Below are 22,272 nucleotides of genomic sequence, written 5' to 3' on the forward strand. Positions count from 1 at the left end.
AGAAGGGTTCAGCCTTCTAAAGGGTTCACAGCAAAGAAAAGGCAGCATGTCTGCCTTGCTCCAAGGTAAGACTGGGATTGCTCTCAGCCCCCTCCTGCTGGTACACAGCAGGGCTCCTGCCTCTCTGCTTGGGTGTTATGTGCAGTGTCTGAGCACCACATGCCGCTCTGTTCCAGGTACGGTCTGGAGTGCCTTTTCAGATACTACAGCTATGGGCTGGAGAAGAAATTCCGGCCAGACATATTTAAGGACTTCCAAGAAGAGACCATCAAGGATTACGAAGCTGGTAGGTGCCTCCTTTGGCCTTACCCTGGGATTGACAGCAACATAGTCTAGCTGCATGGCTGCTTTTGGGCCTCTTCCCATGACTTTGGAGAAGCCACATAATGGTGTACATTAACATGTGCAGCAGGGATCAGCTGGGTGTCCTCCTGCTTCATGGTAGAGAGTGGATGCTTGTCATCCTGAAGACTGCTGGGGGAATGGAAGAGAGCAATGAGAGACTGTAGCTCCCCAGATGTTTTGCTAGAGGCACCAGTTCCTCTAGGATTTCTCAATGCTCTGTCATCACCAGGACATCCTCTGTCAAGAGGGATGCCTATTACAGCTGTTTGCTTCCCTCCAGGTTCTCCGTCTTGCCTCTGTTGTGCCCACAGGTGGGACAGGAGGGTCTGAGGTGCAAGTGGTGGGGAAGCCTGGAGGAAAGTGTCCTGATGTCTGGTTTGGTTTTCTTCCCCTCCAGGACAGCTCTATGGGCTGGAAAAGTTCTGGGCCTTCTTAAAGTATTCCAAAGCCAAAAATCTGGACATTAACAGCAAACTGCAAGAATACCTCAGCAAGTTCAAGCGCCTCGAGGACTTCCGAGTGGATGTGAGTAGCCACAATGCCTGCACCACACTGATGCCCCCCTCAAGCAATGGAGGATTTGGGGGAAATCAGTGACACCTAGTGTCATGCCCGATCATTGCAGGGCTAGAATATTGCAGATCCACTTCAGAACAGCTCTCTGGGGACCTGGATGATAGGGTGATTTGGGTTGGAAGAGACCTTAAAGATCATCTAGTTCCAACTCCCCTTTGTGGGCAGTGACCCATAGACAAGCCCATCTTTCCGTATGAGCTGAGGAGAGAGTTAAAAGTGAGCTTTGGCTTGAATGGAGTTGGCATTTGGAGCTTTGACTCCCAGACTTCCAGGCTGTGCCCCTGGGTGGGAAGCAAGTTGTCACCATTGTTCTTAATTAGAAGCCAGTCTGTCTTTGGCAGAAGTATACTGGGGAGGAGGGCGTCTGTGGGCTTGGGGTGAGCATGGGTGTTCTTTGTGGGTCAAGGAGAGAAGTTGCAACTGGAAGCTTGCAGGAAAACTGTCCTTTGATGTGGGGGGAATTTGTGCTGATCCTGGGGTGCTTGTCTTCCAGCCACCCATGGGGGAGGAAGGTGGACACAAGAGGTATCCGACGACGTCAGGGGGCGACGGCAGGAAGCGCTACCCATCCCAGTCTTCCAGCAAAACGGTCAGCCAGTGCCCATCCAGCCAAGCCCACGCCTCACCCAGCCAGCCTGCACAAGAGGATGCCAAAAACCTGAGCCAGCAATCCCCTGCCCTGGCGGCTGCAGAATCGCAGACAGTGGGGAAGTAGAGAGGCTGCAGCATCTGCTTCCTGCCAGGGGATGGGGTGGGTTGGTGGGGGACTGGCTCGGAGAAGGGGAGACGTGAGGAGGTGAGACAGGAAGGGAGCTGGAAGATGGGTGCCCAAGAATAAGCTGCTCTGGAGAAACCTTCAACGCACACAACTTCTTTTCTCTTGTGGCTGGAAAGCAAAGATGATCTGCATCTGAAACACCATTTTGCTATTACAACACCGTGACCAGAGCCAGACCCGCTCCCAGCAGACCCAACCCTTTGCTTTCTCTTCCCTCCCCTCCTGTGCGCACACTCATGTCTTAGTGTCTCTTCAAACAAACAAATACGTTCTGGCTGGGTTTAGAAAGGGGAGATTTTTTTATTATTATATATATATATCAAGTTTTAAATTATTGCTAGAAGTTTGTCTGGATTTACCAAAACAAGTCTGCTCTGTGCGGCCCCAACGCCTCCCCTTCGTGTCCCCCCTCGCATCACAGGGCAGCCCGCTCAGGAGGCTCGGAGGAGCGAGGTTCCCTATGGGGGACCGATGCCACAGTGATGCTGCGGAGCCTCTGATCTCCATGACCTGGCTGACATCTCCCATTCCACGTGTGGCGGTGCCCCTCCACTGCAACAGGAGCATTGTCCTGTTCGTCCTCCTGGTCCCTCCTTCCCAGTGTCTTCACCTCCAGCCTTCCCAAGGGTCTGGCTCTCCCTCTGCCCACCTCTCTTCCTTCTGTCACGGACAATTTGGAAGTCAACCAAAGGACCTTTGCCAAGGATAGGCTTGTTCTGACTCCTTTCCTGCAAGGACAGCTAGTGGGAAGCCGGCAGGTCACCTGGACTCGAGCCTGTGTGGATGGTGCACCAGCTGCCCCAGGAATGCCCATCACATGCAAAGGCAGGACTTTGCTGGCGTTTTTTTTCTCTTCCTTTTCCCTTAAAAAATGAAACAACAACAAAAAAATACCCAAAATCCTCAAAAAACAACAAAAAAAAATCTTTCTAAAGACACATCTCCCTTTGCTTTCTTCCTTGGAAATATTATTGAGGAAAAAAAACAACAAAAAAACCCAAAAAATAATTAAAAACAACAAAAAAAATGTTGCCTTACGGTGGAGCTGGCCCGGGGCAGCCGCTGGCTCCCTGCACCCTGGGGCACACTGGGCTCTGCTCCCCTCAGCCCAGAGACTCTTCCCGGCATTGCTGCTGAGCTGATCCTGCCCCGCGGCCTTCCCTCCGACCCTGCAGCCCTGCTCCTCATGGGGGAAGCTGCTGAGGACAGTTCAATCCAAGACTTGTGCTCGCAAAGTAGTTGAAGCCGCTCCGTTGTGTATAGACCATTGTAGCATCCTCCCTGTGACTGCGCGTGCTGGTGGCCCCTCTCCAGGCAGGTTGGGGCTGGCTGTGTCTCCAGTGTGGTCACAGGGGCTCACAGCGCCTGGAGGGACTGGTCCTTGCTGTTGACACAGGAGTGATGCAGCTGCATGGAACCCATCTCTCCCAGCATCACTGTTAATGGGACTTGTGCTGGGTGTGCGATGGGGACCTGCCTGGCAAAGGAGAGCTCTCGCCTGGGTTTCCTGGTGCACCGTGTCTTGGCAGGTGGCTGCCTGGAGTCTTCTGTGCATGTCCGAGGGCTGAGCTAACACCGTGCTGCTCCTTGCTCAGCTGAGGCAAGGCCATGGCTGCAGAGCTGATGTGGCATTCACTCGGTTGCTCTACCCAGCACCGGGTGGGTTTGGCAGGCAAACCCTCCCCAGGCTCGTGAGCTGCGTTCCCTCACATGGGGCTTGTGTTAGGGGATGAGATCTTCTCCTGGGGCCCAGAAGTAGCACTGGAAAGCTGTACTCCCACCATAAGGGTGGGAAGCAGCCACAGCCACTTGCGTTGCTCCTGCTGTGCTCCATCTCCTTGGTTGGGATACCTGCTTAGCAGCTGGCTTGGTTGTGGCTCTGGCACTCTGAGCTGCAAAGCACGCTCCTGTGTGCAGTGTGGAACAGATGGGCTACTCGGATGCAGCTAATTACCCAATTTGCGGAGTCACAAGCTGGTAATGAGCAGTGTCTCCCCTGCATATCCAGCTGATATGGAGTCTCCTAGCTGGGAGGGAGGAGCGATCTCAGTGCCTGCACAGCTTCGAGGCTGATGAGTGAGCAGAGGTAAAGGGGTGAGCTGGAGCAAGCTGTCCATCAGTGGCTGTGGGTGCTCGTGGGACTCTGACTGAAGTTGTCACCTTCCCAAACTGACACTTCACCAAAGGTGCTGCTTTGGTGATGGGGCAGGTGTGGGGCAGTGCTGTGAACTGCTGTTGGAGCTGAAAGCACAGCTGGGTTTGAGTGAGGGTAGTTGCTGTTTTCCTGCTGGTGTGATCCTGCCCTGGTCTGTCTGCCCCTGCCCCACCACCCTGCAGCTTGGTACCGCTCCCAGGCCCTGTTTCAGCACACCAGGCTGTTGGGGCTTGCTCCATTACAGCAGCAGTGCTCTGGGATAGCAGGGTGGTAACTGGGCAAGACAGGCAAGTAATGCTTGTACAGTGCTGTGGCCATGACTGTTATCCCTGGGTTTCCCCTCTCTTGTGAGCTGGATGGAGTCAGATCTCTGAGGTTATGGATGCAGCCGGGTTTGCTCCAATCAGGGAAAGAGAAGCCTCAGAGTTGGGGGTTGATCAGGGACACTGGAGATGCGTTGCTGGTTGTTTGCAAGTTGAAGCAGGTTTGGATGTGCCAAGGGTGGTCCTTGCTGCCATGTCTGTGCTCCTTGTTGGTGCGTGTTCTCTTTCAAAGCCAACTGTCTGCGTTGTAGCCCCAAATGAAATAGGAAGTGAGGAGGAACGAGTGCTGCTGTGGAGTCAGTGCTTGTGGAGCAGACTGTGGAATTGCTCGGGTGGTAGAAGAGAGAAGAAATTTCCCAGAGAATTTCCCCAAATCTGATTTGATTTTAAATTATTCTTTCCTTTCTAAGGCTGAGGCTCTTGGCACAGGAGAGGTTTTCCCTGCTCTGCTGAGTGAGTGGTTGTCACACCAGTGTGGCTGAGGGCTCTGTGTCAATCCTCTCCCATTTCCCAGGGAGAGGTGGATGAGAACATCAATCCCAGCGGTCCCATTGCCCTCCAGGTTTGTGGAGCGTGTGCTTTGTTTCACTGTGGACAGCAGCGTAGCCAGGGAAAGAAGGATGCAACAGCCTGAGGTAGCCATGGCTTGCTCCCGACTCTGTCTCTGGGCTGGTCACATCAGAGTGCAGTGCCCACCGGTCACAGCTCCATAGTTCTCTGGTTATGGCAGCATCCTGCACCCCTCTGCTGCTGGTGGCCATGGCAGAGCCACTGTGCAGCATGGGGTCAGTGCCAGGGCTGACTGCAGCGGGGCTTCCCCCTGTCCTGCAGCTTGCATAGGGGACAGGTCTGCAGAGACACTGGAACTTGTGCTGCGGAGCTGCATGCAGAAGGCATTGTGCACTGCTCGCACCACTGCAGGCTGTCCAGAGAGGGGCTGTGCTTTGGAGGAAGCTCTTGTCCTCCTGTGTTCGGCCTTGCTTTTAGCTTGGACGCTTGCCCATGATCATATTTGTGCTGTGTTTAATTCTAGCGGTCTCGGTGGCATCCTCCCATGAGCATGACTCCATCCCGCAGCTCACACGGGCTGCATGGTGCTGGTGCCACCGGCACAGCCAGAGAGAGCCCTGGCTTGCCCTCAGGCAGGCTGGGGGATGCAGAGCATAGGGAGCACTCCCCATCTCACCCCTCTTCCTGGGATGTCCAGGCTGCTACAGCCCGGGGCTCCCTGGGGGGTCAGCCTGCCTTTGGGATGCAGGCAGTTGCAACAGGTACAGAGCCCTAGCACAGAGGTAGGAGGTGTGTTTGGAGGGGGCTTTATTGCTTTGCCATGTTCATCTGGGGGGAGATGGGGAGTATAAATTAAAGTAATAATCCTGCTGCTCCCTTTGCCTGCCTGTCTCTCTTCTGCTGCCCCCCTCGCACCCTCTGGGTCCCTCGAGTTTCAGCAACTGCTTGTCTTGCTTGGGACTGGTCGATTGTACTGTAACAATACGATGTGTTAACCTCCGCATCCTGCCACGCGTCCCTACGTGCTCTGCATGGCAGAGCAGAGGGGGCCTTTAGCTGTTGATGCCTTTCCAGTTATTGTATCAAAGGAAAAGAAAAAGGAAAAAAAAAAAGGAAAACTGTACATGTAGCAAGCTGTGTTTGCAATGCTCATTTCCCTGTCTCCTCCGAGGCTGGTTATGTCCCTTTGTCACTGTTCTGAAATGGATTGCTAGGCTCTGTTTTATGAGAGGGTTGCTACACTTGGTGTTAAATGCCTCACTGACTCTTTTCTTTGGTTCCCCATCCCCCCCCCCCCCCCCCCCCCAAGTTTCCAGTACAGGTAATAGATGGATTACTTCCTTTTTTCTTTTTCTGTTTTTTATTGTAAAGACAACATTCATCTCGGGGCTGGGGGGCAGCGTTTCAATGAGTAGTTTACAGTTTCACTTTCTGCAGACACTTGAACATAGGACCGATGTATCTGTGACAAGCACATCCCCTCGGTGGGAAGCTCCAGAGGAAGCAGGGAGCACCTTGGGTACCGCCTGCCCTGGGTCCCTGCGCTGTCCCCCGTGGTTTACCCTCTGGGTGACCCAAGTGGCACCTCTTGGTCCCTCGAGCCTCCCCGGAGCAGCCCTGCTCCTCCTCCTCCTCCTGTCCTGGTCCCATTGGGGTTGGAAACCTTTGGATGCGTGGCTCAGAACCCCTCATTGAGCTGCACACTCACCTGGAGCAAAAGGGGTGATGTTTCCATGTGCTGGCCCTTCTCCAACCCCGTGTGTGTCCCAACGTCAGCCTTTTGTTCCCCCAAACTAGAAAGTGTGTGCAACCTTCTTCAGCTGCATTTATCGTAGAGACAAACCTAAAATGACTCATCACAGACCATGTATCACTTGGGAGGAAAAATCTTGTTAATATGGCCCCGCTGTACATGATCCATCTTCTGTCGATAGTACATAATCTTTGACCCATGTGCTAGGATCTTCATCACGTATAAAAGGAAAAGAAGAAAAAAAATGTAAAATACTTGAATGAGAGCTTGTATTATAACATTAATATTATTCAGAGTATCTGCTTTCTAGGCTGATGTGATTCATTATTCTAGTAATGCTTTAGTCCTTTGTAATTTGTGGTAATTACGCTTTTTCCTTTTTAATACAAAAAAAATGTATAAAAATAAAAACTTCAAAAGACAATGAAGCCTGAGCTGTGTTCTGCTGAGCTGGGGGGGTGAGCAGTCTGCCCCGTGTGTGTGCCACCAGGGCACCTGGCCGAGAGGTGGTGAGAGATGCATCGCTGTTGTCCAAGGCCTCCAGGCGGGATGGAGGCTTGAAAAGATCCTGGAGGGAACAGGCAGCATCTTGGATGTGCAGATACAAACTAATGTGCATAAAGGTGTGTTCTGTTGTGTCCTTCCTTAGAGTTGCACTGCTCTCCACACAGCTCGGGCAGTTGGAATCTTCTTCCCTTGGCAAGTCTCTTTCCGTAGGTTGTCACTGTGCATTGGTTTGGGTTGTGTCACGTTTGGGTGTGTGGGGAATGAGATGCAGCTCAGGAGGCGGCTTTTGCCATGTCGCACATCAGCTCCCAGCTCTCCTTCCCTGTCCCATGGGGGGAAACTCGCTGTTTGCAGGTGTTGGTTTGTGAAGCACGGATGAGGATTCGGCCCTTCATTCAGAGCTGGCACAAAGAAACCGCTCAAGGGAAGTCAGGCCTCTGCATGTGCAGGGTAAAGTGTTTCTGTTGCATCCCACATCCCAGGCATCCTGACTCTCAGAATAGAGGGTTTAATCCTGTGTAGTTACCATGATCTGGTTAATATTTCTATAGGATGCTGCTGAGAGAGGCCCAAGCACAGCCTGTGAACACTGCAGTGTTAAAACCTTCATAATGAGAGCACCCCGGGAACTCCCCACGTGGCCCAGAACACATTGCCCCAGCGCAGGCAGCTGGAACCAAGCAACAGTGCAAGTAATGAAAACACTCAACTTGGTCTAAAAATAGCTTCCAAGAGCAGTGGTTTGTGCCTTGGGGAGAAAATAACAGCAGCAAAAGTGCAGTCATCTCAAGCAGCGTGTTTACATTCAGCTTTGGGCTCTGCTACATGTGAACAATAACTTGGGTCCCAATGCAAATACTGTTTGGCACAAATCATTGTCTCTGGCTGCTGCCTTGGCTCACTCTGCCCTCCTGGGTGCATCAGGAATGCTGTGGGACAGCGGCGTGAGGCTGAGCAGGACCCTGTGTCTCTTGTAGGCTTTGGTTTTTCTGAACACTGTATCTGTTCCATGCAGGTAATCCAGCACTCCCAGCACTCCGTAGCACTGGTTGAACCTGGGAAACAGGGGATGAGCATCACTGAACGTTACTGGGGTTTCCCTGACCTCCCTGCTTCCATCTCAATTCGAAGCCTTGATAATCCACACAACTTCTGCCATTGAGACCATCTCAGCTCTGTAGTGCTGACATGAGCTGAGCTTGAGGATAGAACTGGTAATGAGAACCAACACTGAGGTGTGGGTGATGCCCAGCACTTGGGTGTTGATAGAGCTGCCATGCTGGCTCTTTCTGCAGGAGGGCAAGCTGTTGGGGGGAACATGTCTGAACTGGGAGCACGTGTGCAAGATGTGAACAGCTCTTGCACTGGTGTGGTCTTATATCCCTGGAACAACCTGCTGGAACCCTGCTCTCTCCAGTGTAAGAGGTGGCCTGGAACCTCTGGGTCAATGGGGATTGCCTAAGTAGGGTGTTGCCTGATCAGTGTTACTAATCCCTGCAAATCTATTCCAGCTCTGTGGCTTGCTCTTGCTCTGCCTTCATTCTAGATCACGTGTAGCTCTCCTGAACTCCTAGGAAGAGCCTTGCACAGTCTGCTCTGTGCTCATGCTGGGTGAAGTCCAGTGATAGTTGCTACTTCTCCCCTACTACGTGCTTTGATCCCACGCAATCTCCAGGAACTTGGAAAATCAACCTCAGCATTCCTGCTTTGGAGGAAGTTTCAAAGTCAGCTGCTGGAGGAGGCTGGATGTTGGAGGTGCCCAGCAGCTGTAGGGCTGGAGTCCTCCAAAGCCCTGTTCTCTTTAACTGCTTTAGGAACCAACAGCATTCAGCTGACTATCGGGATGGGGTAAGCTTCTCCTATGCAAACCCATCTGACCCTTGGAAAGGAGCTTTGCAGGAGGGGAAGAGGGAGCCGAGCAGTGCCCAGACCTACTTGAGGTGGTGGAAGTCGTGGAACTCCGGTGACGGCAGGAAGGGCAAGTGGTATCCGCAGTGTGAGATGCTCGTTGTTACCAGAGCGAGGGAGAACCACACTACGATGGAAACAATGTGAGAGCCCATGAGCATTGGGCCAGTCATGGCGGGCAGCATGTTGGACAGCTAGAAATGGGAAGCAAACTCAGCCTTATTAATGGGTCTGTGACAAGCAGATTCAAACACCTTACTAAAAGCACAGCAGCATCAAAGAAAGAATTAGTGAGCTGAATTTTACTAACATAGTCCCACCGCAAGCTCTAAGCTTGTACTAGAAGTTAGACTTGAGATCAACCCACAGGTGTGAAGGCAGCGTTATTCCAGTAAACCCCCCTGGAGCCCGAGGTCTGAATTTCATCTTCTTGGAATAATCTGAAGCTTCTCTTGGGAAACCGCAGTGTAAAAGGGCAGAGCCTGTGGACATATGCAACAGCATCAATGGTGATGATCCAGCTGCATCACCTCGTCGTGTCCTACCAGTGGCACAAACGGCTGTTGCTGCCCAGATTAATTAGCTGTTTGAGGTCCTTGGATCTGTGCTCTTACAGCATACAGTATAAACAGATACTGCAACCCTTCTACAGCCAAGTAGCACCAGGCAGTGCAGCTGAACTTCCTCAGAAAGAAGTGCTGTTTAATTTGCTTTTCTTACCACTCCTCCTCATCCCATGGAAATCACACTCTGTGCATGGTGCCCATGGGAGAATCCACTTACTATGTGCTCTACTGGGTGAGCATAAATGGAGACCACACCGATGGGGGCTGTCCATTCGTGGTGCTTCTTGTGAATGTGCTTATACAGGAGTGGGAAGTGAACAAGCCTAAGCAGAGAACATAGAGAAAGGCATGGTCTGAGCTATGCAGGAAAGGAACATAAGAGTATCATAACACAGAATTGCTGCTGGGGACTTGCTCATGCCCCTTCTAACATAACAATTTTGGAGCAATGGGAATAAGAGTGTAGGAGTCCTAATTTCCCTCTTTGTATTGAATATTGTGGCCTCACTCAACTGATGTGCCCACTGGCTGATGTTAAACTTAAGTCCAGATAAGTCCCATAAATCAGGCCCTGAATGACTGTTGCTCAACCCTGGGAGCACTCCTTAGGGAAAGACATACTTTGTAATTTCACTGGTTTGACTTTTCCTGCTGGCAGCTACCAGAGTCAGAACTTCAGGTTCTGTGGGTTCTTTGTAAGAAATGGCTTTTTGAGGTTTTTATCTGCATTTGTCCAAAAGGGAAACCTATTGCTGAGAATGCTGCGCTTGCTCCTGCACAGTCTTTTGCTGGCTCTTTTCTTCCTTGCTTTACTGCTTAGAAAGCCTGCAGCGTCAGGAGCCCTGTTCTGTATGTGTCATCCAAGTGAACAGTACCTCAGTCATTGACCTCTTGAGCTTTTTTCTTTCAGAACAGCCAGTCTTGCTCTTCTCTTTTCAAGGAGCACTGGGTCACAGCTTTGGTGTAAAGCTGTCTGGGCTGTTTCTTCCTTAGCCTTTAAGCTGCTCCATCTTTGTAATTTTACTCATTTTTCTTACTGTAGTTACTGGCAGCACCAAAGCCTCCCATTGTAAGGGTGGATTTCAGGACTTGTAAGTCATATATATAGAAGATAGGTAGAAGAGGGGGGACTGTGACTACAGCTCTTGCAAGAGATGAGTATGAGCTTAAAGGCATGGAGGAAATGATGAAGTCCTGTTCCTGTGCTCAGCTCACCTGTGTGTATAATAGAAGAGAATTTCCTCCACTATGGTAAAGATGCTCAGCTCCAGAAGGAACCAGCGGAAGGTGGGTAACTCCTTGCTGAAGGTGTTGCCCCACCATTTCAGGATGTAGAACATGGGCAGAAGCATAGGCAAGGAGACAAGGACCTGATTGCACAGCACTGTGTAGATGGCTTGACGCAACTTCCTTGTGTCCACCTGCAAAAGAGAATTTGGGATTCGAGGCTAAGTCAGGAGCAATGCAGCTTTGAATGGGAAGGACAAAGAGCTTTAAGTTTTGTGGGCAGTTTCCATGTTAGTTTTATGATCAGCTTTTTAACAAGCAGCCAATTCAGAGCTGATCAGTAGCTTCATCACAAGAACTGCCTTCCTCTCTGCAGCACATATGGAAGATTCAGCTTGGTTGTCCTCGAATCCTGTCTGGTTGCAAGAGGGAAGCATAACAGGTTCTTCTCCCTGCTCCTACCTTGAGAGACAGCAGGAAGTGTTTAGCAAGCAGAAGAGGCAGAGTGAGAAATACTTACAGGATCATTCTTGCCCAGCTGAATGCGATAGCGAGTAATGAAAGTTGGCTTTCCTGTTACATCAGCCACCATAAGGATTCCATTGAAGCACCAGAAAGTAAGGGTAGGCACCAGTGCAGCCCCTGTGGCATGAGGAAAGGGCAGAGATGTGTGAATAAATTGAGGCTAAATCAAAAACAAAATGCAGTGGCATCATGTCCAGAGGATTCTGCTGGGACCCAGATGTGCCAGATGTGTATCCCCTGCCCTGATATGCTTTAAAATAGAATATGGGTATATTCAGCACCCAAGTAAGACCTAGGAAATGGAAGAAGGTTATAGACAAATGTCTCATAGGTTGAAACATGCCACAGCTGAGGCCAAGAAAGGGCTTTCCTGGGAGGCTGGGATCTTTGTCATGGGTGGGTTTTAAATGCAAATAGGATAAGGTTGAGTTGATCTATAGGACCCTTGCAAGATCCTTACCAGGTCTGTTCACCAGCTGTAATCACAGACAGAGAAGTTATATAGGTGCTATGGCAAGAGTGAAATTCACTGATTTTACTTCATTTTTCAGTAATTCTACTGAGTCATTCAGTTCTCACAGGAACAAAGTGTCTCCACTTTATGAAGTCTTTTCAGCAGCAGTAGAAAGATCAACCTTTTGATCTGTATAGGGTATCTAATGTGAACAGTCCAAAGCCAGCACAGTGGCACTGTGTCAGCTCTGTCTCTCTTTGAAGCTTACGTGTGCTTTTACAGTGAGAGAATTAGTGAGTTTTGGCAGGCATGCCCACATCCCCCTTTTTGATGTAACACAAGAATGGTTCCTACAGTAGAGAGCTGTTAAATCTCACCGAGTAAGAAGAGTGTCAATTCCTTTCCCTCTAACAGGTAGTAGAGCTTTAGCCACATTGTTTGCCAGAAATGTCCCAAAGTGTCCCAGATATGCTGCACGTACCTGCAGGAATAAGTGTTCTTGGTTGCCCATCTTTTCATCATCTGTTTCCCCTCTCCACAGAAATGCTTCTCCTCAAGCCCCTTTATTCAAACCATCTTACCAAGCAGAGCTCTCTAAGGCAGTGAATAGGAGCAGACCTGCTCCGAGGGCACAGGCAGTGACCTTCATGGCATCCCAGAGCTTCTTTTCCTGTGAGCAAGCAGCAAGAATGAGCGTGTGCTGCTGTGTCCTGCACTGGTACTTTCTGTGTTTGAAATGCAGGCGATGAAGGCAGTCCTATGATAGGCTGCTTTGTTTCACAAACTCTCTAAAGAGCACAACAACAAAGCTGTTACGGGACACTGTGTATGACTGAGCAGGGGGGAAGTACATACACATCCATCTGCCATGCTTACAGAGACCTGAAGGGTCTGACATGGAATTTCTCTGGAACAAACAAAGGGAGAGAAAGGGCTGCTATTTTTTCCCTCTTTGTTTTCATCTGACACACTTCCTGGTACCTGGGGGACTACAGTGTAAAGCTTCTGGATAACTACAAGCAGTTGGAAAGGAAGAAAAGGTAAAGAACTCCATCTCAACAGCTCCCTCCCTCTGTATTTTCTCCCTCTCAATATGCAGTTATACTTCCTCCCTGTAGTAGTCAAGAGCTGCTGTGCTCAGATGAACTCAGTAACAGCTCCAGTTAATCCAGAACTACTCCTCTGCACTCTCCTCTTTGCTTTGAAGACTGATTGTGCCCAGAACCTTGCCTGTTCTTTTCCCCACAAGTGTAAGACAGGTTTAATACCTTTCCTTGCGTAATGCACTTTGTGTGCCTTTAGGCCATCACAGGTACAACTAAGCTCTAGTACTGAGAGTACCGCTTGGCTAACAAGTGCCATCTGTATGGAACAACTGCACATGAACAAAGAGCTAAAATACTGAAAAGTATGAAGTACTCTTAACTCCCTGCTCTCAGGCACAGAAATGTTACCTACTGAACAAATATTCCTGTGTACAGCATAAGGACAAAAAAATGTGATGTTACTGTGACTTTTTTATCACAGTAAGGATTTTAACTACAAAAAGCAACTTCAGTGTGAGCATTTAAAGATCCAAACCCAAGATGTTTAGCAAATAGATGACAACTGTATAATGAACTATCTATCTTTTGGAGTAGCCCAGGGTGGAACTGGTTCTGGAGTTCAGCAATCTTAGTTTGAGTTTTCTTGGGTGGATTTGGATTATATTTATCTGCAGGATAAATGTTTAAAAAGAAATCAATACAGTTCTAAAAGACTATAGTGTGCTAACCAGTGTCTGTTTCATTACTCTCTCCTTCCTGTTTTTAATACGTTTTTAAAACAGACTGGAGTAAAACCAGCATGATTCACAGTTGCTGTCCTGCTTGTCTCCTGTCAGAGAGGACAAACAGCTCGCTAATAAATGCTAAATGCAGGTGTGTGTTTAGGGTAATGCAATATGGAGGAATCCTCTCTACCCAGCTTTCAGTGCTTTAAGATTCAGTAACAGCTACAGAACATTAAACACTGCCCAGGACTTGTCAGCAACATCTGCCTGTGCCAGGACAGAACTTTGCTCATTAGCACTGAAACTTTCCCTGTTAAAACAAACAACCTTCATCTCTTATCATTTATTTTTAATCGAGTTAGGAACTGGGAGCAATTTAAAGGACTCTTGCCCTACAGCTTGACGTTTGTGAACCCTGCCGGTTTACACTGGAAGCAATGCAATCAGTTGCCAGCGTTATCACTGGTGTATTAAGCTACAGATGGAAGGCTGGCAAAAGCCACCTATTCCAGCTTCAGAGGGTGCCTGCTGGATTCAGGGTTCGAGATTTGCTCTCTCAGCAGTTTCATACTTCCAATTGCATCCATGTTATATCTGGTGTCTGCTGACATAAGACTCTCTTAATCTCTAGACCCTGGAACATCATCCTCTTATTATCTAGAAAAAAGGTTACAAAAGCTATACAAAGCTTTTGTAACACTCTTAAGGGAATGGTATCCCTAAATCCTTCTTCTGGGATGAAGGAAGAACACACCGAAGAAAAAACTCCCATGTCTTACAAGGTCAGGATTTTTAGTTAGACCAAATCGTATTTCAGTTATGTAGCACCTTCCAGCTAAAGAACTGAGTTTCAAAATCTGTTAACTCCTAATGCTCATTACTCTGTGTGTCCTGCTTTGAGACAGGACAGAGAGTGGCTGAAGCTCAGCACTTAAGCTGTTTTAAAAGCCCTTTGGCTTGTTCTGAGGCTGGGCTTCTATTGCATGTGATGAAGTGATTACACGAGTGAATCCCACACTATGGAATTACATGAGCTGTAGGAGTACAGAAGTTCATATAGGAAAAAAACACCTTGTTCATCAAGTCCCAGTGCTAACACCATGTTTCTCTTCAGGACAACAGCTCTAGCACATTAGTTGCCAAACTTTGATCCATCTTGCCCTTAAAGAGTTTGTAGAATTTGGAACATTCCTTAAGTGTAGAAGAGGGCAACACATTGTTCAGCAGGACCACTTTGAGGATTGGGCTCAGTTAGGTGGCACAGCTTCTGGTTACAAGGGAGTGCTGTGGTCTCTTGCCATACAAGCAAAGAGAACAGACCCTTCGACACTTGGTGCTGTAGCTGCAGCTCACTGGAAGGGAGAAATACTGGGAAGCTGTTGTTGTAGTGGTGAGAGATGATACTTTAAAATATAACCTTGAGTCTTTACCTGCTTCTGCTGCTCAGCCATGGTGGGATACCCAGAGTCTCTTTTCATCTGAAATAAATGGTGATCTAAGTAAGTGAGCCTTGTACAGCTGGAAAGTGGAAGAATACACTGCTGACAACAGCAAACCCCCTCAGCTTCCAGTTCAGTTGCAAAACTGTCAAGTACTTAATATCTGTGCTCTGTCCTGTCCTGCTCCCTCCTTCATCTCAGCTACTGAGCAAACTGAGCTCTTGAGGAGAGAAATCCCCTTATGTCCTGATGAGTATTGTCTACAAGACTAATAGGGATGCAAAGGTAACAAAAACACATGGGAGAACAGCCAAATCCAAAGGACAAGGGGTAACGGGTTGAAACTTAAACAGCAGAGGTTTAGACTGGATATAAGGAAGAAATTCTTTACTGTTAGGGTGGTGAGGTACTGGAATGGGTTGCCCAGGGAGGTTGTGAATGCTCCATCCCTGGCAGTGTTCAAGACCAGGTTGGATGAAGCCTTGGGTGATATGGTTTAGTATGAGGTGTCCCTGCCCATGGCAGGGGGGTTGGAACTGGATGATCTGAAGGTCTTTTCCAACCCTAACTGTTCTATGATTCTATGATCATGGCACTCGTGTTGTGGCGCAGCTTCCTCCCCTGATCTGGCTCAGGAATACATTGCACCCAGTGGGAACTCCAGCCCTTCACTGACTGCAGGGAAATAATGATATGGAGCCTGTGCTCTTCCAGAATGGTGACATGTTCTTAAATTAACAAGGATGGAAACAAAAATCCAGCTACAACAAAATGAGTTTGTGCCATGAAGAATTAACACGGTAGAGCCCCCCACAGCCTTGACTCTCGTGGTAGAGGAACTGTAAGTTACAGCTTAAGAACATGGTAAGTAAGAAAATCATCTTTGCTTCAAGTCCTGCTATGGTCAGTTTGGTGGTTTAAAGTCCTAAATGGACAAGATCAAACAAATTTGACCATTTGTTACTGGTTTTGGTAAAAAATAAAACAGAATTAAAATAAAATAAGCCCCAAGGTTAAAATAGCTGCTGGGGCTTCCCTGCTGGCCATGGCCATGGCAAGAGCTCTGTATTTCAGGACCTGCTGTTGCTGTCCTAGGAATTATTGTGTAACTGTTTTGATATTGCTGCATTCTTACTATAAATCATAACTAGCAAAAGCTAACAAAACATTCCCTAAAGTCTTCACGGCTTCACCTGAACACAAACACGTGAATTCTAACATGACGGCCAGATTACTCATGGCTGCAGAATTAAATCCTTTTTGCTTTTCATACTCAGAAGAATATTCAAGCAGAGGCAAAATGTGTTACCTGAAGTATAAAGAGAAACAGTTGGAAATGTGTTCATTAGAAAGATGATATTCCATTACCTTTCTGAGGGTAGCAAGCCTCTTGGGAGTACTCCTCTTGCAGCGCTCCAGATAGGAGGAACACACTGCAAAAAGAAGTCCCTATGTTAGCCCAAAGGTTTAAAATGATAACTTTCTGTGTACATCCTTACAAATGCAACTCAATTTATTTACAGGATTTTCCAGCTCTGTTTCCCTGTGTTCCCTATGTTATATCCTTATGTTATTATGCACATCAAGGAGCATGAGACAAAAAATTGGACACCTTTCTACTCGTGTTCCTGTTTTCCTGAGGACAGAAAAAGACAAGGCCAGCCACCCCACCACGTATTCAGTGGAAGAAGCTGATGCAAAACAGTTCTGAGAAGAAGAAATAAAATTAGGCAAGAAGTGATTTGAAACCTGAAGCCATGGATCTGAACTCCCAACCCCCTGTTTCAACATAGAGCTAGCTCTATCTGTTCCCATGGGAAATGCTCACTTTTGGTAGCAGCCTTGAAAAACATAAACAAGTTAACTCTGCCTCCTTTGGCTAAAGCAGTAGCGAGAGAAGTGCCCTGAGGTGGTGCTGGTTAAAATGAGAATGTGTTAAGGAAGTCACAGTGTCCTAGGGCTTCTCATGTTTCCTGAGACCTGGAGTTCCTCACTATTAGACTTGTGAGCTATTGGAGCCAGTATGACAGGTCTTCTGTGTATTTTATTTCTCCACTATACCAAGTTTGCCAACATAACCTGATTGAAAAAAAATGTAGTTGGACTCTAACAGATCTTAATCAGGAATACCTGAAAGTAGCAATCACAACTTGCCAGCCTGAATAGAACAGCATAAATCACTTGCCACAGGACAAATTGATCTTACCGTCATTTCCAAAAGTGCTTCTGCTTGCAGTGACGCATTCACGTTACAAAACATGCCCTATACACCTATCTTGTCACACAGGTCCTCTCAATGCAGGTGTGCCCACTGCCTCCAAGAAAGCACTACAAATGCTCAAAACATGTCAAGCTTGAATAATCCATTCCTTTATGAGGCTTTGCTCCATTCCAGCTTTCTTAGCAGGTTGTTTGGAACCCTGAAGAGTTGAGTTCTGAGTGTCAGCATGGAGGGAGATTCCAAAGCTTCTCTGGGAAAACTGTCCAGGTATTTGACTACCTTTGCTATGATTTCTCCCACACAGTATCTAATCAGAATGTCCATTGTTATATCCCTTGCCCTTTTGCTGTGTTATCTTCTCTACCACCACCCAAGAGGGAGAGGAAAACAGCAATATGAAATGATTCTTCTGACACCTTACAGTAAATAGCATTGTCACAGTTTTCTATGGTTAAAGAGATTATTCAGCTCTGATGACATTGTGGTACAAGATTACCTCTCAGGGAGGCAGACATAAGAGGAGTATCTCATCTAGCTGCTTGATGGAAGGCTGCTGAAACTTTGCATGTGAATAAGCTCACAAGCAGAGCACAGCAGAGAATGTGATTCTGCTCTGAGGTTTTAGGAGGACAAACAGCCATTGCTTGACAGAGTCCCACATTCTGTGAGTTTAGAAAAGAGTTAAAATTATAATCATGTTTCAAGTAGTACTCATTTTAAATAACTAAATTATGATACAAGTCTTGCTTGGGTAAAGACTTCCAGTTCAAAACAATTCTGTGCATCAACTTACTCCCCAAAATCTCAGTCAAGTCATATTTACAGGATAGGAATTGACATTACGCGCCTTAAAACAAGATAAACTTCAATGGATCAGAGTTACCAAAATATATAATTGCCTACTTTCTTTTGTTGTTGAAAAATATCTCTTCTGATTCAGAATACACCAAATACATTAAAAAAGCATTGGTGTAACCAGGGTTCTTTCGACAAACAAAAAGCCATTCAGGTGCTTGGCACTGCTCTTGTGTTGGCGTGTTGCACAGCCCCAAATCAACCAGTGAAGATCTCAGCTGCCTGCAGCTATTTCCAAATATCAGCTAGAACTAGTGCTCACTTAAAAGGAGGGTAAAAAAGGTTCCTTCTTGGTTATTTCAAATTAGTTAACACAAAATTTGACTCAAACTAAATTTTCACCCCTAAAGTAACTGTTTTTCCAATCAGTGCCTTGATGTTAAAGCGGAAAAGAAACATACACTGGTCCATAAAGAATTCCAGTGTGTTTTGTTTAATTATTTCCATGTACTTCATCACTTGTCCAACAACTGTTCATTAAGTCACAGATGTATTTTCACTGAATTTTCCACTTCAGGTATCAGAAAAATCCAGTTTGTCTGAGTCATGTTTTAAAATGTTCGACATCATCTGAAAAGGAAAAAACTGCCCTATATTTTATATTTGTTTTAACATTCACATTATTATTTATGTCTCATTGCTGCTGTCCCATCAATTTCTCTTGCCCCAGGCTGAGGCTTCTCCTTGTATTGTACCCAGTACCGTGTCCTGACAGCAGCTAGACCATCCTGTAACACCGTAACACACTACACTACTACTAAGTACATCGCTGTGATGGACTGCCTGCCCACCCCGGCTTCTTGCTATTCCTCCCTCCTGCTTGATTCTTCTGTTGTAAACCTTATTTCACTGGAATCAACCTTTACAGTGCCCAGACAGTGGAAAACAGCCCACCTGAGAGGGAAAAAGGCTACAGCCATCCATGAAAGCACAGAAAGGGAAAAATATAAGGACAGCTTACCTGGTCACCCAGAGTTTCCTATCAGGCACTCTATGCAGGCAGACACAGGACTAGACATTGTGTTTGGTGGATGTCTCACTGTACCAAGCACTGCACAGGTCTGAAGGCAGCCAGAGCTCCTAGAAGAGCTTACACTCATCCTTTACACAGACATACATTGCCTTTGAACGACTTCCTCAATGTTTCTATCACATCTTTTCAAGCTGCTACACCCCTGACTTCTGCCTGCCCATTCTCCTGCTGACGGCAGCCTAGGAGAGGTCCTTTGTGCCCATTCAGAGCCTGGGGTTCAGCTCAGCACCTTTCATTACTGCTGTGGAAACTTTATAAGGGTTTAGGCGAAGGAGACGGGGGTGTGTTTCCAAGCAGGAGCTGGCTGTCCCCTCCCAGGCAAGTCATGTGAAGCCAGTGCCATGTCACTGTTAGCACTGGCAGCGTTCCCGGCATGCATACACAAGCTGTCACCCGGTTAAGCATGAGGCATACATCGCTGCAGTTAAGGGTCTTCATGGCTGTATCTGAGAATAGAAAAGCCACCTAACCCTTAAAGATTTTATAATGCACTAACTCATGTTTTGAGCACAAAATAGCCAGTGCAACTGAATGGGTCAAAAGCATACTTGCTAAAAGCAATAAGGGTCACTGTGGAATTTGGCAAAACCCCAGCAGTCCAGTTTTCCTGGTGTCTAGCAGTTATACCCATGCTGCTGCTATATGGTATCCTCAACCAGCTACAGGTATAGTTTCCATCTGTAAGGACAAGATGCAAAGAGGTTAGAATGCGGTTGGGCTCAGTTGTCTTTAAATACAATGTTTACAGACCACAACGTCTGTAATTATGCTGTTGCAAAGAGCAAGATGGAATTTGCAGTAGCATTGCTCTTTATTATGCAAATGTGGCCCCAATCTCTGTTACTTACCTCATATACAGTACTCTATTATGAATTAAGCATGGAAAATTGAAGGTGTTGCTTGCCATAACTTCTGAGACTTATTTTTTCCACACAAGGAATAACAAGGAATACCACCTTGGCCTCACAGCCACCCTCACAGCCATAGGTGAAGCAGCACTTCAAGTTAGCACCAGCTATTGCTGTATAGAGACCTGCAAGCATGAAGAACAGTGACACCTCATTGCCTGTGTCTGTTTCCTTGTCCTTATCACTACTAACTTCTTTCTGGAAAGAGAGTATTCCCAGAACTCCCATCACACTGTCCTCTTAGCACAGTAAACATTCGATGGTGCTTCATTTCACATTTAAGATTGTTTTACTGTTTTATTCGTTGCTTTCTCTTGACTAATCCTAACTATTCCATAGTAGGAAAAGAGTTTGTAATTTTCAGCTGATGCTACCAATTGTTATTTATCATAAGACAGAAGACTCAACAGGGAGGAATGCAATTCCTTCCAGCTATTTCCACACATGCAGAGGGGGAAGTGGGAATTGGCATTTCAAGAGGGGTGCTGTATGAACATTCTACTGACATGACCTTTCTTTGGGCTGGAGCTTGCACTGGGAGGACTGCTGATCCAATAGCCAAAAGTGGATGATAAGCCACTGAATTTCACAGAGGTCAGAGCTCCTTTTAAAGTGCTGTTTGATTCTGACATTGATTATGTCTGAGATATTTATACCAAACAGAAACAGAGAGCTCAGCGTATTAGTCATGAGGATGTGAACGTCATTTACCTTCTACTGCATGTTTGTGTCTAGGGCAGGTGGGCAGCAATCTAAAAGCTGCCTCTGTCAGGTGCCTTGTGTCCTGCTCTGCTTTCTTCACTACAAACACCCCAACCTTAGTGCTGAGGCATGCAGGAAGTCTGATCTCTTCTCAGCAGAAAGATTTTTGGATCCAATGCTTCATAAAATAACTTCTCTTTGTTCACTCTCCATTTCTGCAATAGTCACTGTTTCACTGGTTGAAAAACTCATGAGAAGGATAAAACGTATGCACTGTCTCTCAGGATTGTGCAAACCCACACTGACGGCTCCTGTAACATGGAAGAGGAACCTGAACTGAGCGCACCTCAAGTCATCATTAATCCCCTGTGTTCTCATCCTAAGCAGCTGCCAGGGCAGATGTGTGCCACCACTCAGTACTGCAGTAGCAGGCTCTGGGAGCATCTCTGGGAACAGAAGGGTTGGGAAAATACAGACGATGGCTTTGATGTTAGGGTTCAAACATGTTCAGCAATATCTGCTTCTTTTAACACTTGATTCACTCTTTAAGACTTCCATAAGTAAGTTTTTTACCATTTGTGGTGCTGTTAGTAAGCTCTAAAGGAAATGCAGAACTGTTTCAACAGGGCATAATCCAGGACATGCGGCTCCAGCTAGCAAATGTGAAAATACTGAGCTACTGCCCTTTATTCCACCTTATGATGTATTATATCTACACAAAGCATTTTAACTCTGGTCCTAACTACAGAGGGTGTGAGGGCTTTTCAGGAACCTGCTTTGGAGGCTGGACCTGAAAGCAAGTTTAGTTACTTTGAAATACAAGAACTATGGGACTTTCTTAAAGAGCAGGGTGCCTTTTCACACTATTCTTCATCCTCATTAGATGTGACCAAAATTAGCCATGATGAAACAAATTCTGATCTCCTTCAGTAAAATATGTCTCCAGCTCTCCCCAGCAGTGGTTCTAAACATCCTTAAATAGCTTTTTTTCAGCCACACACAAACTGTTAAACATTACACGCTCAATTTATCCCAAGTGATTATTTCCTGCAATACATTTTTATTACAGTAGCAGGGCACACACATTTTTCCTGTCCTGAGATGATCTTTCCCCCTGGATTCACCATACCTTTAAGTGCTGAGTTTACGAGCAAGACAAATGGTATCTGTGTTTTGCTCTGAATTCTACAGGGAAAAACCCTAACCTTATACTTACAGAGTGCTGTAATCCAACCTGCTCTATTTAGCTGCTACCAACATGTGTTTTCTTGCATGAAATCCCAACCTCAAGTGAGCATGGGAAGAAAGGCGATTACATTCTGTCAGTCTAGCAGAGTATTATTATTGCCTAATATATAAATTATGCAACACCAGAGACTGCAGAGCTATGGCGAAATGGTGGCTATCTATCATCCATGAAGACAAACTGTGAGTCAAAGTAGTGCTCAATAATGGGATGTCATAAGATGCTGACAGCACCAAGGTCACTTGATGGAGAGTAGCACGTGGAAAAACCTCCTCTTTTCTAGAAGTTACATTTGTGCTGAGGGATGAATATTAAATGTGAGGCACTGAACTATGTCTGAGGGGTAAAAGATGCCAGATTTGGGTTGCCAGATACTTAGATGAAACCGTAGGCAAGTAGCTGAGATTTGGTGGCAAATTCTGCATAAGGACCAGAACTGCATTATTTGATAGCAAATACAACCCTGTCCA

At 46.9% G+C, this 22,272-nt stretch overlaps 2 protein-coding genes across 4 annotated transcripts in view; one reads left to right on the forward strand and one right to left on the reverse strand.

Annotated features, from left to right (window-relative positions):
• LARP1 (La ribonucleoprotein 1, translational regulator) overlaps positions 1-5,817 on the forward strand; it is a 43,432-nt gene extending 37,615 nt beyond the window's left edge. For both annotated transcript variants that reach the window (XM_034067098.1, XM_034067099.1), the window contains exons 18-20: positions 177-286; positions 743-870; positions 1,415-5,817. In XM_034067098.1, coding sequence (XP_033922989.1) covers positions 177-286; positions 743-870; positions 1,415-1,636 — 460 coding nt within the window. In that variant the 3' untranslated portion in view covers positions 1,637-5,817. The remainder of the gene's footprint in view (positions 1-176; positions 287-742; positions 871-1,414) is intronic.
• Positions 5,818-6,012: 195 nt separating this feature from the next.
• Positions 6,013-19,160, reverse strand: FAXDC2 (fatty acid hydroxylase domain containing 2). 2 transcript variants are annotated; one of them, XM_031047399.2, is made up of 11 exons: positions 18,875-19,160; positions 17,555-17,720; positions 16,206-16,270; positions 14,829-14,876; positions 12,209-12,297; positions 12,005-12,108; positions 11,169-11,290; positions 10,637-10,842; positions 9,639-9,744; positions 8,883-9,049; positions 6,013-8,002 (listed from the first exon to the last, which is right to left on the reverse strand). In XM_031047399.2, exons 2-11 carry the CDS (start codon positions 17,571-17,573, stop codon positions 7,846-7,848), a joined length of 1,083 nt encoding a protein of 360 aa, XP_030903259.2. In that variant the 5' UTR covers positions 17,574-17,720; positions 18,875-19,160; the 3' UTR covers positions 6,013-7,845. The 2 variants fall into 2 exon arrangements, with proteins under 2 accessions (XP_030903259.2, XP_005147228.2); XM_005147171.4 differs by lacking the exon at positions 17,555-17,720 and having other exon boundaries at positions 6,014-8,002.
• Between the last annotated feature and the right edge of the window lie 3,112 nt (positions 19,161-22,272).

Source organism: Melopsittacus undulatus, chromosome 10 (genome assembly GCF_012275295.1).
Source record: "Melopsittacus undulatus isolate bMelUnd1 chromosome 10, bMelUnd1.mat.Z, whole genome shotgun sequence".
Lineage (NCBI taxonomy): Eukaryota > Metazoa > Chordata > Aves > Psittaciformes > Psittaculidae > Melopsittacus > Melopsittacus undulatus.